Raw genomic sequence first — 20,093 nt, forward strand, 5'->3', positions numbered from 1 at the left:
AGCAGATGTTTTTCTGGAACTCTCTTGCTTTTTCTATGATCCAATGGATGTTGGCAATTTGAATCTCTGGTTCCTCTTCCTTTTCCAAATCCAGCTTGAACATCTGGAATTGTTACTAGTAGAATGAAGTAGTGGGTCTCCAAGTATGGTCCCTGGGCCAGCATCACCTGAGAGAGCTTGTTGGAAATATAGTTTCTTAAGCTCTACTGAAGACCTGCTGAATCAGAAATGGTGGGGCAGGCCCCGTTGTTTGTGTTCTGATAAGCTCCAGTTTGGCATAGGCAGTGGGTTGTGATGCCCTTCTTCGGAAGCTGGCATTTGGTTAAACTCGCTCAGAATCCTCAGAGACACAGAGTTGAGCCTTGCATGTGGTTGGCAGGTGTGCGTGCATGTTCAGTGAGTACCAGTTATCTTTAATGAAGGAACAGTGATGACGGCAGCCCGTTCTAGTTGGAGGAGTGTTGTGTTCTACGTTCTGCTCATTTAGTCCTTACAGGCCCTTCGAGAGGAGTCCTGTTATTACCCCAGTAGTAGAGATGGGGAAACTGAAGCTTCAAAAAGCAAAATCATTCACTCAAGGCCACAGGGCTGTTAGAAGGCAGCAGGGAACTTGAATCTAAGCTCTCTGAACTCCTTGCCTGAAAAATCCCGTGGACAGAGGAGCCTGGTGGGCTATAGTCTAAGGGGTCACAAAGAGCAACTAACACAGTCATTCATTCTCTGAACTCCAGATGTCAGCTCTTAATCCTTCCACTGCTGCAGATTAGCAGTCCCCAACCTTGTTGACACCATGGATCAATTTCATGGAAGACAGTTTTTCTGTGGACCTGGGCATAGGGGATGGTTTCAGGATGATTCAAGCACATTACGTTTATTGTGCACTTTATTTCCACTATTATTACTTCAGTTCTGCATCAGATCATCAGGCATTAGATCCTAGAGGCTGGGGATCCCTATTGTAGATGACTTGGGGAATTACTCATTAGTTAAATTGCTTAAGGGGAGATTGAGCCCCTGGGTTTTAGACATCAGTGGTCCTTAACCCCAACTGCTGATTGGAATCACCCAGAAGCCTTACCCACCTGCCAACACTGCCTCCCGCCCACCCAGGGAGTCAGAGAACTAGCTTCTACCCTAAACCATAAACTTCGCCCCCAGGCATTGAAATAGCATCTCTGTTTAAATCTGCACCCATCTTTTGGGGGGCAGCTCCTAGAGAGAGGCCGCCGTGATCAGCAGGTAGGACCTGCCAGGAGCTGGAGTGACGATGAGTGCCGCCTGGTGAGGGGGTCCTGATTCCAGCCCCCACCTGCCAGCATCTGGGCGTGCCATCCTGCCAAGAGCTGTCCCAGGTCCTCACCAACACCCTTTGGGTCTCATCTTAATCATGAAACAGAAGTGGAAGAATTACCATTATTCCTCCTGCTTTCAGAGGAGGAAGGATGCTTGTCTCAGTCAGCAGCATCCCTGAAGCTACATGGCTACCAAGTGGCTGTCCCAGGGCTGGGTCCCGTCTTTTGTTTGTGGCCTCAGTGTTCTATCAGACAAGCTAGTGTTTTGAAACCTGAAAACCCCTCTGGATGCAAGGTAATACGGTACAGCTAATTTTTTTTTCTTTTACTGCATCACCCCTTATTAGCAGAAACTCTGTTTGAGGAGAAGCTAAAAATGAGATCTTGGCTACAAATGAGACCACTCTGTCAGGCTGCAGAGGTCACCTCATAGCTGTCCAGAGAAAAAATTTATTATGCTTTTGTGCATCTCATTACCAAGCTGAACGTCCTAAAACGAAATGGCTAATTCTTTTTATTTTTAATTGGAAGCCTCTGCAGACATCATTGGCAGGTAGCATGTCACAGGGTAAGAGTCCTTGAGGGGAGCATGGTGGCTGAGGAGCTAGTCCCAGAGAGCCCCTTGCTGGTTGACCTTGGGGAAGCAGCCTAGCCTCTCAGTTCCTCCCTGACTATAAACAGGTGTAAGCGTAGGTGACACTTCAATAAGCAGCCCTGGTGGCTCAGCGGTCAAGAATCCACCTGCCAATGCAGGAGACACAAGAGATGCGAGTTCGATCCTGGGGTCAGAAAGATTCCCTGGAGAAGGAAATGGCAACCCACTCCAGTATTCTTGCCTGGAGAATCCCCTGGACAGAAGAGCCTGACAGGCTACAGTGCATAGAGTCACAGAGAGTCGTGCATGACTTAACAACTGAGCATGTACAATGCTTCAACACGAGCAGCCCAGACAGGGCACAACATTCATGGAACGTGGAAGCAGAGGCACCTTCATTTTCCCAAGACTCCACCTTCGGAGGCTCTGCTAACCTCAGTACTGCCCAACCTCATACGTTTGCTCGTTGCCTGCAGCTCCTGACCAAGGACCCCGAGAGCCGCCTATCCAGCCTTGGTGACGTCCAGAGTGCACCCTTCTTGGCCGACATGAACTGGGATGCGGTGTTGGAGAAGGCGCTGATGCCTGGCTTTGTGCCCAATGTGAGTGAGGTCCTGTCCTATGACATCCAGCCCTGTGCAGGGTCTCCCTCCTGGGTGCTCAGGAACACCCCGGAAGCTGGCGTGGGGGAGGGGGGCTTCTGGCCACATCATTTGAGCTCCAAAGGGATCACCTTTCACTGAGATTCGGCGTGGATTTCGACCTGATTTGCGAGGTCCAGTTGGGTGGCTTCCCTTCCTGTAGTGGGTCCTCAGGGGCACAGAGCCTCCTTTTTCTTGTTAAATCACACCCACGATGTGCACAGATCCAGGCCCTAGGGGGTGACAGCAGGGTGATGGGAGCCAATGAGCCCCACTTTCACAAGCTTTCTGTCAGGTAGAGGAAGACAGTGAGTCACCAGTAAATGTATAACTTGACACCAGGTTCAGTTCAGTTCAGTTCAGTTGCTCATTCATGTCTGACTCTTTGCGACCCCATGGCCTGCAGCATGCCAGGCTTCTCTGTCCATCACCAACTCCTGGAGCTTACTCAAACTCATGAGAGGAAGACAGTGAGTCACCAGTAAATATGTAACGTGACACCAGGCAGTGATGCCAATTCCTACACACAGAACGACTAGGAAGACGAGACCGGAGTAAAGGAGAAGGAGGCAGGGGCTGCTTTTAGGTAGAGGTGCAGAGATCCGAACCAAGTGAAGGAACCAGGCTTGTAAAGATAGGGTGGAGTTTACCAGGCAAAGGGAATATCAAGATCATGCACCTCCAGGCAGCAAAAAGCTTTCAAAGAACAGTGAGAAGGCTTTATAGCTGGAGCAGAGTAAGATAGAAGAAAACAGTAGGGACTGAGGGTGGAAGGAACCACAGCCCACACCCTGGAGGCTTCCGGAGGTCATGATAAGGGTTTTAGACTGTGCCCTCTAAACATTGGAGTGCTATTGGCAGGGAGGTGGAAGTGTGAGGTTTACACAATTGAGTGGACAGGTGGGTGTTGAGAATGAATAGAAGGAGACTGACAGGAAGGAGGCTGGGGAGCTAGCCCGGAGGCTCCCAAGGATGACCCCAGGCCGGAGGGTCAACTGGCTTCAGCTGCAGGGCAACTGGCAGCCAGGATGGAGTATTGGGTAGCTTTGGTGTCTCAGATGGTAAAGAATCCGCCTGCCATGCAAGAGACCTAGGTTCAATCCCTGGGTTGGGAAGATCCCCTGGAGAAGGGAAAGGCTACCCACTCCAGTATTCTTGCCTGGATAATTCCATGGAGAAAGGAGCCTGGCAGGCTATACAGTCCATGGGGTCACAAAGAGTCGGACACGACTGAGTGACTTTCACTTTTTGGCCAGAAATGGCATCTTTAAATGGATTTGTTAAAAATGATATTTATATTAATAGAAAAGATAGTAATGACATGAGGAGGAGGGTATGAGAAAATATGTGAAAATACCAGATTGATAAACTAAACTCAATCGCATGAAATGAACACACATAAGATGAAGGAAATGTGGATATTAACAGGTGGGTGGGGATTATAGGGATAAACGAATGATGTGTGCAGTGAGGATGTGTAAGTGTTCATCATCAGGACAGAAATGAGCAGATATATCCCTAGGAGGGCTTCCCTGGTGGCTCAGACGGTATAAAGTCTGCCTGCAGTGCAGGAGACCTGGGTTCAGTCTCTGCGCTGGAAAGATCCCCTGAAGAAGGGAATGGCAACCCGCTCCAGTATTCTTGCCTGGAGAATGCCATGGACAGAGGAGCCTGGTGGGCTACAGTCCATGGGGTCACAAAGAATCGGACACGCCTGAGCGACTAACACTTTCACAGCTTTCTTTCGTCCCCTAGGAGTAGCTCACTGTTACTTGTTGGATGAGTGATTGAATGAATGAATGAATGAAAATACAAATCAGTGATGCAGAACCAAGGCAAACCGTGTTTCCTTTTCCACTTCTTTTCAGAAAGGGAGACTGAACTGCGATCCCACATTTGAACTGGAAGAGATGATTCTTGAATCCAAACCACTTCATAAAAAGAAGAAGAGGTTGGCAAAGAACAGATCCAAAGATGGCTCTAAGGACAGCTGTCCTCTGGTGAGCGCTGTCTTGGGAGCAGACGCTGGCAGAGAGGACCCCTATAGTCCAGTGAATGTGATTGAGCTGCTTCTTAGCCACAAGGGGGGCGGGTGGGGAGGGTGGCGTGTCACTTCACCCTCCCAAATGCCTTTGTTTGCAGTCAATCAAATGCCTTCATCAAACAAGTGGTCCTTCAGAGCAGGATGCTATGAGAGCATCACTCGAGATGGTCAAGTCTTGCTCTCATCATTCACATTAGCACGGTTCCTAGTGCAGGAATCTCTGTATCTCTGATCAAGAGCCCAAGAATAATGCTGAGTGACATCAGTGCTGTGCCGAATAGAGCCCAGCACCTGTTGCTGGCCAAAATCTTGGCTTTCGCTGCCCACCTAAGGTGAATAAAAAATACAGAGACAGTTTGGAGGTAATAGAAAGGTGGATTTAATTCTCAGCCGGCAGAGAGGGGAGTATAGTAGGCTCATGCCTCCAAGAACTGTGCCCCCGCCCCCACCTCCATGAGGAGTCTAGGGGCTTATATAAGATCGAAGTCAGGAGTTGGTGATGAGGTACTTATGTGTTAGGATCTTGATTTCTTCCTCTTGCGTTGTTTCAAAGACAGTCATAGGCTGGCATCAGTAACCCAGTAATTGAGTCTGGCAGTTTGGTGGCCTTGCGGCCTTCTTTCTGATATATAACTACAAGGGGAAGGGTGTTTTATGGGTAAGCACAAGATACAGGATGTATTTAGCACAGAGTCAAAGGAAATAGGAGTGAAGCAAACTTAGTTACAGACATGCAGAGTTAGGAGCAGTTGGAGTAAAAAAAACTAGGAATGTTCAGGCCTGCTCACTGTTCTCTTTATCTTCTTTGTTCTCAGAAAAGGGAAAGAAAAAAAGTCATTCCTCTTTTTTTCCCACACCCTCTGCAAAGGTGTTCTACTGGGGAGGCACTCGGGGCCACCCTTTGTAGGTCCTTGTATTAATTTTCTAGGCTGCCATCACAAAGTGTCACACACTGATATGGAACAACTGAAATGTGTTCACTCACAATTCTAGAGACCGGAAGTTCGGAATCAAGGTATTAACAGGGCTGTGCTTTCTTCAAAGGCTCTCGGGAGTCTCCTTCCTTGCCCCTTACAGCTTCTGGCGGTGGCCTACAGCCCTTGACACCCCTTGGCTCATAGCCACATCACTCTCATTTCTTTCTCCATCTTCACAAGGCATTTTCCTCTCTGTGTCTTCACACGGTCCTCTTTTAAAGACACCTGTCATCAAATTTAGGACCCACCCCTGCTCCAGCTTGACCTCATTTTAACTAGTTCCATCTGCCAAGACCTTGTTTCCAAATAAGGTCACATTGACCAGTACACGGCATTAAGACTTCAACGTGTCTTCTTCAGTTTATTTATTTTTATTGAAATATAGTGATTCACAATGTTGTGTTAATGTCTGCCGTATAGCCAAGTGATTCAGTTAGAAGAATATATACATCCTTTTACATATTCTTTTCCATTGCGGTTTATCACAGGATATTGAATATAGTTCCCGCTGTGCTATACAATAGAAACTTGTGGTTTATCCATTCTATATTTAATAGTTTGCATCTGCTAATCCTAACCTCCCAATCCTTCCCTCCCTGACCTCCTCCCCCTTGGCAATCACAGGTCTGTTCTCTATGTCTGTGAGTCTGTTTCTTTTTCATAAGTTCATTTGTGTCATATTTTAGATTCCACTTAAGTAATATCATGGGCTTCCCTGGTGGCTCAGCAGTAAAGAAACTGCCTGCAATGTAGGAGACTCAGGATCAATCCCTGAGTAGGGAAGATCCCCTGAAAAAGGGAATGGCAACCCGCTCCAGTATTCTTGCCTGGAGAATCCCATGGACAGAGGAGACTGGCAGTCTACAGTCCCTGGGGTTGCAAAAGTCAGTCATGACTGACTAATCAGCCACAGCAACAACAAAGTAATATCACATGGAATTTGTCTTTCTCTTTCTGACTTACTTCACTCAGTGTGATAATCTCTAGGTCCATCCATGTTGCTGCAAATGGGATTATTTCATTCTTTTTTATGGCTGAGTAGTATTCCATTGTACATATATATCACTTCTTCTTTATCCATTCATCTGTCAATAAACATTTAAGTTGTTTCCACAGCACATCTCTTTGGAGGACACAGTTCAACCCACAACTTCCCCTTCTTCCATCAAAATATATCAAACATTACAATTTATGATTACACTGGTATGAAAACAAATATAACATTCAGTGTTAAAAGTTCATTCTTTTCAGCTTATTTGAAAAGACATCTCTGTAACCCCTAAAAGTATTGTGGGCCCTAGGCTGTGTGCTGGAACTAATGCAAAAGTTGGCCAGGGGAGGCCTGGGTGGGTGTTCGTATGGGCCCACAGGGGGTGGGGATCCTGCAGACACGTGCATGTCCATCCCGCATCCAGGCAGCTCTGAGACATGTGTTACAGAGCATTTGTGAGACTGTGGTCCTTGGCACCTGTTCCTGAGGAGAATGAGCACCTTTGCACGATGGCCTTGAATCCTTCTCCCCCACTGTGCTGCTTAATCAGGCCTCATGAACATTCAAGTGATAGGAAACCAGGGTCGTGATTTTCAGTTCATATTCCAGAGACTTCCCTGGTGGTCTAGTGGTTAAGACTTTGCGTTTCCACCACAGCGGGGGGCGCAGGTTTGATCCCTGGTCGGGGAACTAAGATCTCACATGCCATGTGGCCAAAATGTAAGAAAAAAAAAACCTCAATTCATAACCCATTTTAACATGACTTTGACATTGCATTTAATGTCTTAAAATGTAGAAAAGCATCTTCTGTCAGCCCTCACCTCCCCATGACACTGTCGCCTATACAGTCAGGGCTGTTCCAGCTGCTTAGCTTGTCCCCAACCCCAAGCATCCCATTTAGATCAGTGTCTGGTCGCCCTCACTCCCGGGAGGATGCTTCGTCACTTATGGTCCCCTCTCTGTGCTCTTTGACAGAATGGACACCTCCAGCAGTGCTTGGAGACCGTGCGGAAGGAATTCATTGTATTCAACAGAGAGAAGTAAGTCTGCTACCAGGATCCACCGGGCAGAGCCCTTCCAAGGGACAGATGGTCTCCCTGGGGGAATCAGGGTCCCCAGACCCCATGAAGCCAGCCACAATGCTGGAAGGGAGCCAGCAGGCGGACCCCATTATTCTAATCCTGCCTCTGCTGTCTGGGCCAAGCAAGGCTCCAACTTCACCTCTCTGGGCCTCGGGGGTCTTCATGTGAAGTGGGGTGACCACAGCAGGACTGATGGCACGCAGGAAGCTGGCACGGAGGGGCAGGCCAGCAGATGGCTACACGCCTGAGTTCTGGAGCAAAATTGCCTGGGATCAGGTTCTGCGTCTGCTGCCGCCAGAGTGACCTGGGGCAAGTCATTTAACATCACAGAGCCTCATTATCAGCAAGGACAAAGTAGAAATCATGCTCTTGCCGTGTGGTCGTTGTCAGGTTGATTCAAGGCCTGGGGTGGTAGGAGTATTCAGGCAAAGAATGACTGTTATGATTGTTGTTGTGATGTCATTATTTGATGGGGTAATGTGTGGTGGGCTGTGCTAGGACCCCAGCATCGTGGGCTGGCAGGAGACAGGATGATGGTAAGGTGGGAGGGGCTGACCTGATCACATGACTGACCTGATCATATGACTGCCCTTACGGAAGCCAAGGAAGTGGAGGCTCAGGCTTGGTCCCACCGTCTGGGGGTCCATCCACCAGTGCCTGATGACTCAGAGAGAGGCCCCGGGGGGCGTGGGCTCACACAGCGCGAGCTGAGGCCCTGCAGGCAAGACTCACAGCACATAGCCCCATTTATCTAGTTACTCACCCAGGCCTCGGGCTCGCAGAGATGATCAGATCCGCTTCCCTCCCTCCAGGAGGGCCAGATGGACACGTGCCCGGTTGACCCTTATGCGGTCACCCGTGTTCCACCCCTTTTGGCTTCTCGCAGGTGGCAGCCACAGAGGGTCCACAGGATGTGGGAGAGGGCAGCCCAGGCATGGCTTCCACAGCAGGCACACAGCTCAGCCTGAGTGTCAGGGAAGCTCCTGGAGGTGCCATGCCTGGCGGTGTCCTGACAGGCGAGGAGGGCAGGGCGTGGAGCTGCATCAGTGAGGATAATACACAGAGAAGTGAGGTGGCCTGGCAGACACAGGCACCTGCAGCTGGATTAGAAGCTTGAATTCCCAGAGCATGCCAGGGAGTGGGCAGGAGGTGCAGCTGGGTGTGAGGACCCTGGGGAGAGCTGTTTGGGTTGATGGGCTGGGCGGGGCCCCATTCCCAGTGGGCGCTGGGGGAGGTGAAGGAGGCAGCAGCCTGTCCTTTGTCCTGGGCGGCTACAGCTCTAGGCTGGTAGACACACACACACACACACACACACACACACACACACACCAAGCAAGACAACAAGCCTCACTCACTGATCATGTCCTTGGTCCCAGCAGGATGGGAAGAAACTTGGAGCGGCGAGGGCTAGGATTATAAGAGGTTTCAGAGCCCATCACATTTTCCTGTGGTCCTGTCTGCTCTGAGGCTCATGGTCCCTTCCCCACCGTAGACAGTCAGTCCTGGGAACTTCCGCTCAAACCAGCTTAGGCGCTTTGGACCACAGTGAGAATAAGCTCCAGGCAGCCTTGCCTCGGGTCCTCCATTGGTTTAGGCAGGGACTGTAGCATCCTCAGAGAGTGCCTGGGTAGCAAATGGGAGCCTGTGAAAACGCAGAGGGGTGACAGACCCAAGTGGATAGCAATCACACTGTATGTGGCACTGTGTGTTAAAAGATGCTTCAATCTGGAATCCAAAGAACCCAAGTTGTTTCCCTTAAAAAGAAAATGAAAATGAGATACCCCTCCTTGTGTTGTCAGGTGGCATCTGGCTGTTTTTAGCAGAAACCCAACTATATAGTGGCTTTGACCAATCAGATGTTCTTTCTCACTTGGAAAAGTGAATGTAGTAAGATCACCCGGCTATACTGAGGACCCCTGCGAGAGTTGCGGTCGTGGATTTGAAGTGAGGCTGGCAACGTTAACAGGAGTTGGCAAAATAAAGATGGAGGGTGGAAGTTGTCTTCCTGATGGGGGTGGTCAGGATGAGCGTATGTGAAAGCGGGAGGCAGGGAAGAAGATGGGAAAGGGGAGATGTGTGTGGGTTTGATGGAGGTTTCTGCTCTTTCGTCCCTGTGTCTCTGCTCCCCAATGGCCCTGAGGCTAATAGGCTACCTGTCAGGGCAGGTGTGCTGGGAGCAGTGTGTTTCCCAGAGCTTCTCCCCACAAGGATGTTGTCCTGTATCTTGCCAACCCCTCCATGTCAAACCCCATCCCTACTCCATGATGTACCCAGGAAAGGACCCACATTACATCCACTCATAACCACCCTGCTGCAATTTCTCATCTGCTAAAAGGAAACACGGAGAAGGCAATGGCACCCCACTCCAGTACTCTTGCCTGGAAAATCCCATGGACAGAGGAGCCTGGTAGGCTGCAGTCCATGGGGTCGCTAAGAGTCGGACACGACAGAGCAACTTCACTTTCACTTTTCCCTTTCATGCACTGGAGAAGGAAATGGCAACCCACTCCAGTATTCTTGCCTGGAGAATCTCAGGGACGGCGGAGCCTGGTGGGCTGCCGTCTATGGGGTCGCACAGAGTCGGACACGACTGAAGCGACTTAGCAGTAGCAAAAGGAAACAGTGGAAACAGTGACAGACTTTATTTGGGGGGGCTCCAAAATTGCTTCAGATGGTGACTGCAGCCATGAAATTAAAAGACCCTTGCTCCTTGGAAGAAAAGCTATGACCAACCTAGACAGCATATTAAAAAGCAGAGACATACCTTTGCCAACAAAGATCTGTCTAGTCAAAGCTATGGTTTTTCCAGTAGTCATGTATGGATATGAGAGTCGGACTATAAAGAAAGCTGAGCTCCAAAGAATTGATGCTTTTGAACTGCGGTGTTGGAGAAGACTCTTGAGAGTCCCTTGGACTGCAAGGAGATCCAACCAGTCAATTGTAAACGAAATCAGTCCTGAATATTCATTGGAAGGACTGATGCTGAAGCTGAAACTCCAATACTTTGCCCACCTGACACGAAGAACTGACTCCTTGGAAAAGACCCTGATGCTGGGAAAGATTAAAGGCAGGAGAAGGGGGCAACAGAGGATGAGATGTTTGGATGGCATCACCAACTCGATGGACATGAGTTTGAGTAAACTCCAGGAGTTGGTGATAGACAGGGAGGCCTGGCGTGCTGCAGTCCATGGGGTCACAAAGAGTCAGACATGACTGAGTGACTGAACTGAACTGAAAGTGCCTGTGAGAAGTCAGTTCATGAGGCATGATCTGCCCCAAAGCAAGGACTTCCTTTTTTATGAACAGTTCATTTCTTTCATTGTTGAATTGTTTCTCATTATATAAATAATGCACACATGGTTTATCCATTTTTCTTGTGGGCATTTGGGCTGTTTGTAGAATTTATCTATTAGGAATGAAGGTGTCATAAATATTTTGCACAATCCTCTTTGTAGATGCATTTTCAACACACTTGGAGAATAACATGATTCTGTAGACATCTAGGATCATGAGTGAAAGGGGTTTCCAAAAATCTCTTTTATATTAGGCAGATAGGCACTTCGCATCCTGCACTCCTTTCTGCAATCCTGTTTATGAAGCACCTGTTCCGCTGACACTGGAGTAGCTGGAAAATTAAGTACCTTCTTTCCAACATCAGCCACATGGCCAGTGGGATGCCGAGAGGGGACACTGAGACCCCGAGCCAAGCTTTCCTTCACGCTCCACTGGGACCTTGCTGCCCCCTCCTTGCCTCCTCCAGCAGTTCCTTCTCCTTTCAGTCTCTGCAGGCCTGGCCGTCCGCCCGAAACACACTGCTCCTACTCCCTGTGCAGTCATTACAGACCTTGTCTCCACAGTGTCTTGTGTGTGTGCTCAGTTGCTTCAGTCATTTCCAACTCTGCAACCCTGTGGGTGTTAGCACACCAGGGTCCTCTGTCCATGGGATTCTCCAGGCAAGAATACTGGAGTGGGTTGCCGGTTGCCATGCCCTCCTCTAGAGGATCTTCCCGACCAAGGGATCGAACCCGTGTCTCCAGTGTCTCATGCATTGCAGGCAGATTCTTTACCACTGAGCCACTGCGGAGGCCCTTGTCTCTGCAGAGGCGCTGCAAAAATGAACTGGAAGGAAGTGCCGTGGTCACAGGGGTTCCTATCAGGAACTCCTAGGGTGGGAGTTGTTAGCGTTTAGAGTTGCTGCCTCTGTTAAAACAGGATGAACTATGACCTCCCAAAAGATATGCTGAAGTTCTAGCCACCAGGACCTCAGAATATGACCTTATTTCCAACCCTTGGAAATAGGGTTGTTGCAGATATAATTAGCTGAGATGAGATCATACTGGAACAGAGGACTCTTAATCCGAAATGCATGCATGCATGTTCAACCCATCAGTTGTGCCCAACTCTTTGTGACTCCATGGACTGCAGCCCGCCAGGCTCCTCTGTCCATGGGATTTCCCAGCCAAGAATACTGGAGTGGGTTGCCATTTCCTTCTCCAGGGGATCTTCCTGACTCAGGGATCGAACCTGCGTCTCCTGCAATGGCAGGTGGATTCTTTACCCCTGAGCCACCAGGGAAGCCTATGAATCCAATATGAGTGGTGTCCTAAGAAGAAGATAAGAGACACAGACATGCGGAGAAGACCGTGTGAAGATGGAGGCAGGGATTGGAGTGATACATCTACAAACCAAGGGATGCCGCGGATGACCCACAGCCACCAGAAGCCAGAGGGGCCCTGGTACAGATTCTCCATCAACCCCTCCAGAAGGAACTAACCCAGCTGACATCTTGACTTCAGACTTCTGGCCTCCAGACTGTGAGACAAAACGTTTCTGTTGTTATAACCTATCCAGGTGGGGGTACCATGTTACAGCCACCCTAGGAAACAACTACAGCATCCTTCTGAATCTAAAGTAGAGAGAATGGGCCTGTGACTCTACATCTTACATGTCTTTCCGGTCGTTCTGACGCCTCAGGGTTTGAGAATTTCTACTGGAGACCCATGCACCCAAACTGTGCATCCTCCAGTTAGTTCTTGGCTAAGTAACACGTGTTTGTGCATGCTCACTTGTGTCCAACTCTTTGCCACCCCGTAGACTATAGCCCACCAGGCCCCTCTGTCCATGGAATTTTCCAGGCAAGAATCCTAGAGTGGGTTGCCATTTCCTTCTCCAGGGGATCTTCCCAACCCAGAGATTGAACCCGAGTCTCCTATGTCTCCTGCATTGGCAGGTGGATTCTTTACCACTGAGGACCTGGGAAGCCCAAAAGAATTTCATCTAAAACTATCCCCAAAGACCAAGGGAATGAAAAATTCCCAACAAACTGACACTGTATATTGAGACCAAAAAGCGAGACAGGCAGGCAGCTCCATAAAGCACAATTATGAAGTTTTTTGTGGGTAACTTACGTACGACTTGGATCGGGCATATGGCAATCTGGAAGCATCCCCAGCTGCATCCATACGTCCAAAGGACCATCAGGAGTTTCATAGTTAAGATCAGTTATGGAGGGAAGTGCTTGGATACAGAAACTGCATTCCTAAGTCAAGACCCTATCTGATTTATGATGGGTGGGTGCCAAAAATATGTCAGCCAAGGTCTTTGTCATTATTTGGAGACTAACAGAGCAGAGATGCTACTTGGACCTAATGATCATTGTGCTGTGTGCTAAATCACTTCAGTCTTGTCCAACTCTGTGCAGCGCTATGGACTGTAGGCTTCTCTGTCCCTGGGATTCTTCAGGCAAGAGTACTGGAGGGGCTTGCCATTTCTTCCTCCAGGGAATCTTCCCCACTCAGGGATTGAACCTGCATCTCTTAGATCTTCCGCATTGGCAGGCAGGTTCTTTACTGCTAGCGCCATCGGGGAAGCTAAACAGTATCTATGATCATTAAACAATATCTATTCATTACAAAGGGGCTGCTCAGATGGTGCAGTGGTAAAGAATCTGCCTGTCAATGCAGAAGATGCAGGAGATGAGGGTTTGATCTCTGGGTAGGGAAGATGATCCCCTGGGGGAGGAAATGGCAACCCACTCCAGTATTCTTGCCTGAAAAATTCTATGGACATAGGAGCCTGGCGGGCTATAGTCCATGGGGTCACAAAGAATTGGACACAACTGAGCACACACACACACACATTCATTACAAATCCACTGAAAACAGAGAAGAGATTTATTGCACAGCACAGTCCTAGGTAGGGTTAGTGGAAGGACAGGAGGAACTGAATGGGCCAAAGATGACATCAGTGATGCATACACATGGCAGACCCTCCAGTCCTCTTCCTCTTTTGCCTTGAATCATTCATCTGCAACTTTGAGCCCTCATGTGTTAAAGGATGCCGCTGAAGACGCAAACACCCTGCATAGCTACCTGCCTCTTGCATAGGCCAGGTGTGCTTCCTCAACCAGCAGAAGCTCTTGGGCAGAGCAAAGGTCCCCCTGCATCACGGGACTACTGTCCTAGGCATAAAGGGGACATGAGCCGGGCATCCATTGCATCAGCTCCCATAGAAGATTCTCATTGGTCCTTTGACAGATGCATCATAACCCTGGACTGGTACCTGGGGACACAGAACTGGATGTAGCAGGACCCATGACCTCAGGATTCTTGAAGCCTGAAGGGTATAGACTGGGATGCAGACTTCCTTGGACCACTGTGCAAACGTGGAGGAGATGCCCTAGGTCTGACTTCTCTGGACCTCACTTTCTAAACAGAGAGCAAAATTGAAATTAGCACTGGCTAATTTTCTGGAAACGCAGTTATTAATGGATCATGGTCTCAGCTGGCAAAAGGCCACTGAACGAGGTGGAGCATCTGGTTCCAGGGACTGGTCCAGGCTTCCAAGGACCCGGGCAGCTGAGCTTCCATTAGTTTGAGAAATGCACCATGGGTCTTGTCGTCCAATTTTAGCCAAAGATCAGAGCAGGGGTGATTTTTCCAAAAGGTCTTTTCAATAGCAGTTGACAAAGCTTTGCAGTATAAGAAACCCCCGATGAGAAAGGAATTTTCTATCTGCTTCGTTTTGTAAAGAACTTAAACATTTAAAATCATACCAAAGCTACCTTTGGAGCCCTTGAAAACATTACATCTTAGTAATCAAATATTGCACATGCTATATTTGGTAATACTATTAACATCACTGTATGTGACTTTATGGGTTTTAGATCATGTTTCCTTAATCCAGAGCTTCTCAACCTCAGCTCTATTGACATTTGATGACTCTTGACATCAGTTCTTTGATATGTGGACAGTTCTATACATTGTAAGATGTTTATCAAAATCTGTGACCTTTCACTCATTAGGTATCCATAGCACCTCCATAGCTATGACACCAAAAATGGCCCCAAACTTTACCTGGGAGGCAAATCGCCCCCTCTTGAGAACCATTGCTCAAATCCTTGCCCATCACATTTTCCTGAAGGTACTTCTTCTCCTCCTTCTTCTTCCTCCTGAGCTCTTGCAGCTCTTAATTGTAATATGAAGGACTTGAAATCTAATCTTCCATCCACTGGATTCTGGGCTCTTTCTGCTACATACGCTTTCATCCAGTTGTCCAGCAGATGCTTATTCCGCATCCCCATTGGGTGGGGTACCAGGGATAGAGTGGAAGCAAGGTCCCTGTTCTCAGAGGGCTCACCATCTGGTAGAACAAGCTCTGTGAGATGAAGGAAGGGGTTACTTCCTACGGTGCTGTCTTTAAGGTTCTTCTCTCCAGTGCGTCCATGTAGGGCACCGACTTGCAGAGAGCCAGTGTTCTTAGGCTTCATTTTTATAGGGCACTCGCTGTATGACATTTAGTCTGTACATCCATCCTGTGAGCCGGCTACTTTTATTCCCTCATTTCACAGCTGGAGAAGGGCAGGCACAGAGCGGGTGGAAGGCACATGGCCAAGAGACAGCAGGGAGGGAGGGGAGTATAAGGAGGCAGTCTGGCTCCAGAGCCCAAAGTGTAATGAAAGTGTTAGTCTCTCAGTCATGTCCGACTGTTTGTGACCTCATGGACTAGCCCACCAGGCTCCTCTATCCGTGGAATTCTCCAGGCAAGAATCCCGGAGAGGGTAGCCATTCCCTTCTCCAGGGGATCTTGCCAACTGTGGAATCAGACCCAGGTCACCTGCATTCCAGGCATATTCTTTACCATCTGACCAACCAAGGAAGCTCAAGCGATATATCAAAATGCAAAAGGGCCCCTCACTGTGCACATTAAATGTTGGACAAGGAATGGCCACTAGCACGGTAGATGCCATCTGTTGGTGAACCCGGACATTGCAGGTGCAAGATGGTACTATTGTTCAGTCGCTCAGTCCTTTCCAACTCTTTGTGACCCCGTGGACTGCAGCACGGCAGGCTTCCCTGTCTTTCACTATCTCCTGTAGTTGTTCACACTCATGTCCATTGAGTCAATGATGCTATCCAACCATTTCATCCTCTGTCTCTTCTTTCTCCTGCCTTCAATCTTTCCCAGATCAGAGTCTTTTCCAATGAGTCGACTGTTCACATCTGGTGGCCAAGATGATACAAATCAATGTGAATCACGGTGCATTCCAAGTTTGCTGATTTCATCTGCCCATGTGGCCTCCTTGGAGGTTCCCAGCAGTAGATAAGGACCCTCCATTGTGACCTGAAGCCACTGGGAACTGGTGGCAAGGGGGTATGAGGACAACTCATCTCAGGCTTGGGAATGGAGTGGACTTTGCAGGTCCTGGCCCTGCTGCTCTTGGTGGCCACCCTGGTGGGGTCCCAGATCCTCTGAGCCTCAGGCCCCATAAGTGTGTCATCAAAGGCTGGGCTGTGTATCAGTGACTTCATGACTTGACCAAGGCCTGTGTCACTCACAAAGCACTTTGACATCCTTCTCAGCTCTTCAACAACCCACAGGGAAGGAGGCAAAGAGCTATAGCCACTTTTCCCAGATTCTTCTATAAAATGGGGAAAACCTTTCCATGGGCACCTTCCTTCTAACCTCTGTGCTAGGAAGAGGCTGACTGAGAATCCAGCCTCTGAATCAAGGCCAGTGCATTGACATTCTCTCCAGTCTGAGATTCCGAATGTGGTGCAAACCTCGGTTTTACAGGAGCAGGTGAAAGGAAACAGCAGCTGATAGTTGAGAGCAGCTGCCGTGTGCTGAGCCTCAGGGTGGGGCAGGGACCCTGCAGGCACTTCCTCACCCAGTTCTCATCGCAGGTCCATCCGCAGGTGTCTTCCTGCCTGTTCATGGTCAGGGAGGCTGATAAGAGCATAACTGCAGTGACGTGTCTGAGGGAGAGCGGAGAGAGGGGCCAGGCGACTGAGTTAGTGGAGGCCAGGCTTTCGGGGAATCCAGAAAGGGGAAGCAAAGCAGCGCCTTTCCAAAGGACAAGAAAACCCCCAGGGAAAATCAACTCCACGGCCTGAAACTGCAGGAGGAATTTCAGCCCCAGATGAAAGAGACCAGAGGGAAACTCTAGTTCCACGAAAACTCAACATCAAGGAATCACACAGGAATCGGGGCACTCTGTCCTTTTCTCTGGGGTCTCAGTCAAAGGAAATTGCAGCTGGATTTAAAAAGGGTAACTGATCCTGACACATCCATCTCAACCACAGATAATAAAACATGGACAGTTTTCAGTCGGCCAAAGGAGACACACTGCTGCTGCTGCTGCTGCTGCTAAGTCGCTTCAGTCGTGTCCAACTCTGTGCAACCCCATAGACAGCAGCCCACCAGGCTCCTCTGTCCACAGGATTCTCTAGGCAAGAACACTGGAGTGAGTTAGGGAGACACACAGACCCTGACAAACTGCCTCAACTGTATACAACCCTGTATCATGTTGCTCTAAAGCATATATGGTCATTGGTCTGCTCAGATTTAACTCATTTAAAGGCCCATCCTTATTTTTCCTTCAATCGGTTTTCTCTAGTCAAAAAGAGGTACCCTAATTTTTATATGAATATTTATAGACCTTAATAAATCCTATGTGAAATAAGGCTATGTGTAAATTTGAAAGCTGTAAATAGGATCCAGTGATCTGATTTAGAGTAAATGTTGGTGGTGGTGGTCGTGGTCTAATTTTCTCCCTGTTACATACGGAAATCTCATTGCTAGCCAGTTAAATGAAATAAGGTTATCATTTTTTAGAATACTGAAAGCCTGTTACATGCCATGCACTGTGCTTGATGCTTTATACACATTTACATTTTATCTAAAATAAATCCTCACCATGACCTTGATTTGTAAGTATTGACATCTACAGAGGACTTCCTGGTGGCTCAGTGGTAAAGAATCTGCCTAGAAGGCAGGTGACACATGAGACACAGGTTTGATCCCTGGATCAGGAAGATCCCCTGGAAGAGGGCATGGCAACCCACTCCAGTATTCTTGCCTGGAGAATCCCATGGACAGAAGAGCCTAGCAGGCAATAGTTCATGGGGTCACAAAAAGTCAGACACAACTAAAGTGACTTAGCACACACACATGACATCTACAGAGAAGGAGTCATTTGCCCGACTTTTTCTGAAAGAGTGGGTGTAGGTATTAAATGAGGAGGTATCGAGTAAGAATGAACCCAACAATCTCAGTCCCTATCACTCAGAAACCTGGGGCTGCCATCGCTTCTATTTCCCCCAGAGCTCATCTGTTTGTGAAAGGGGTGTGTATATATATATATATGGAGAGAGGATGCTTAGTAAGATAATCTCCACCTTTCTGCTGTATCACACCCAAGGTGCAGCTGACTCCATCCTCAGACTTCCTCAAATAGGTTTTGCTTCAGGCAATAGGAGATAAAATAGAATTTTAATGCTTCTGGCCAAAGGCTCTTATTGAATTTGCGAGATAAGTGTTGCATACAAGGTGATCTTCCCAATAAGTGATGAGGCTTGAAAGTAGAACAGCCAGTTATATTGAGCTTTTACTTAAGGAAGAGACATCTCATGGGGAACTAGAGATGATGTATTGGTCAGAGTTGCAGAGGAGACACTCTCCAAGGATAATTTATCTACAAAGGACCCTTTACAAAGATGTGGTTATAAGGGTGTCATAGAGGCTTGTGTAGTAAGTAAAGTGGGGCTTCGGAGAAGGCAATGTGTTCCCACTGGGAGGTTGAAAAGATGGGAGGGAGGCCATCCAGAAGGCTCCCTCGATTGGAGAAGTGACCTTCCAAGGTTCCCAGCAGCCCCAGGGGCTAGTATAGGAAGGGGACTGAGGACTTGATGCCCAGACTTAATGCCCTTGCTCCTTCTAATTTCTGCTGGGGCTCCCCAGGGGTCAAGCCCTGGAAGCCCAAAGAGCTTGGGAGCTTTTGATACAATTCCTGTAAGTCAGACTCCCAGGCTGGAGAGCAGATGGAGAGTGGGTCAGGGTGAACCTGGGGGACAGTGGAAGGTGGTTAGTTCAGGGGGCTCCTAAGAATTGAAGGTATGTCCCTAGAGAGAGAAAAATTAGAATCATCTGAATAATTCTAGGAAGTGCACCAAAGGCCAAGGGGGAGGAGCTCTAAGGCAGCAGATTTCTCAGTTGCAATTCTATGTGAAGGAAAAGTTTCTAGGGATTTGAGCAGTTCCCAAGTGGAGTGGGCTATCTGGGGAGGTGGGCAGTGGGGTTTGGGTTAAGACGGGCTGGCTCTGTGCAAGGGATGCTAGAGAAGGGATTCTTGCAGTGTGCAAACAATTAGACCAAGTGACTGTTTGCTTGCTTCTCTTCAATATCCACCTTCTATCCCCAAACAGACTACCGTTCTTCAAGTTGGTGCATGCCCTTCCAGAACTTTCCAGTAACTTTGACTCTTTAGTTTTTATTAACCATAGACAGGCAGTATACATAATAGCTAAGAGCACAGCCTCTGGAATCAGACTGCCTGGTTTTGAATCCTGATCCGTGTTTGCTTTGCGACCTCGGACCTCACACTAGTGCCTTAGTTTCCTCACCTGTAAAGTGGTGAAAGTGAAAATTGCTCAGTTGTGCCTAACTCTTTGTGACCCCATGACCTGTAGCCTGCCAGGCTCCTCTGTCTGTAGAATTCTCCAGGCCAGAGTACTGGAGTGGGTAGCCGTTCCCTTCTCCAGGGGATCTTCCCAACCCAGGGATCAAACCTGGGTCTTCCACGTTGCAAGCATATTCTTTACTATCTGAGCCACCAGGGAAGGGGGTGTTAAAACCTACCCCATTATGAAAGACTGTTGTATGGACCAGTGAATGAACAGATGTTAAGCACTTAACACCCCCCCTACACGATCAGTCAGCACTGCCCAAATGTTTGCTAGTAAGATTTATTATACACAAAATTACCAGGCCAATATAGCACTGAGTCAATTAAGTGCCATGTCAGACATCATTTTGCCTTAATTTTTAAACCAACATTTACATATACACACAAAATAGCAACCTGTCTCAACTCCCTTGGCCACAAGAGAAAAAGCTCCAATTTGACTCATGCAAATTGTCATCCACAAGGTCTTCTGCCAGTGATCATGAATTCTTGTCCAGCGAGGATAC

General features: G+C 48.4%; 1 protein-coding gene across 6 annotated transcripts in view; it reads left to right on the plus strand.

Annotated features, from left to right (window-relative positions):
- Positions 1-20,093, plus strand: part of STK32B (serine/threonine kinase 32B) — a 375,768-nt gene that overhangs the window by 346,969 nt on the left and 8,706 nt on the right. For all 6 annotated transcript variants that reach the window (XM_081489937.1, XM_081489845.1, XM_081489748.1 and 3 more), the window contains 3 exons: positions 2,364-2,489; positions 4,397-4,528; positions 7,516-7,580. In XM_081489937.1, coding sequence (XP_081346063.1) covers positions 2,364-2,489; positions 4,397-4,528; positions 7,516-7,580 — 323 coding nt within the window. The remainder of the gene's footprint in view (positions 1-2,363; positions 2,490-4,396; positions 4,529-7,515; positions 7,581-20,093) is intronic.

This window comes from Giraffa tippelskirchi, chromosome 1 (assembly GCF_054371585.1).
Source record: "Giraffa tippelskirchi isolate mGirTip1 chromosome 1, T2T-mGirTip1v1.2.pri, whole genome shotgun sequence".
NCBI lineage: Eukaryota > Metazoa > Chordata > Mammalia > Artiodactyla > Giraffidae > Giraffa > Giraffa tippelskirchi.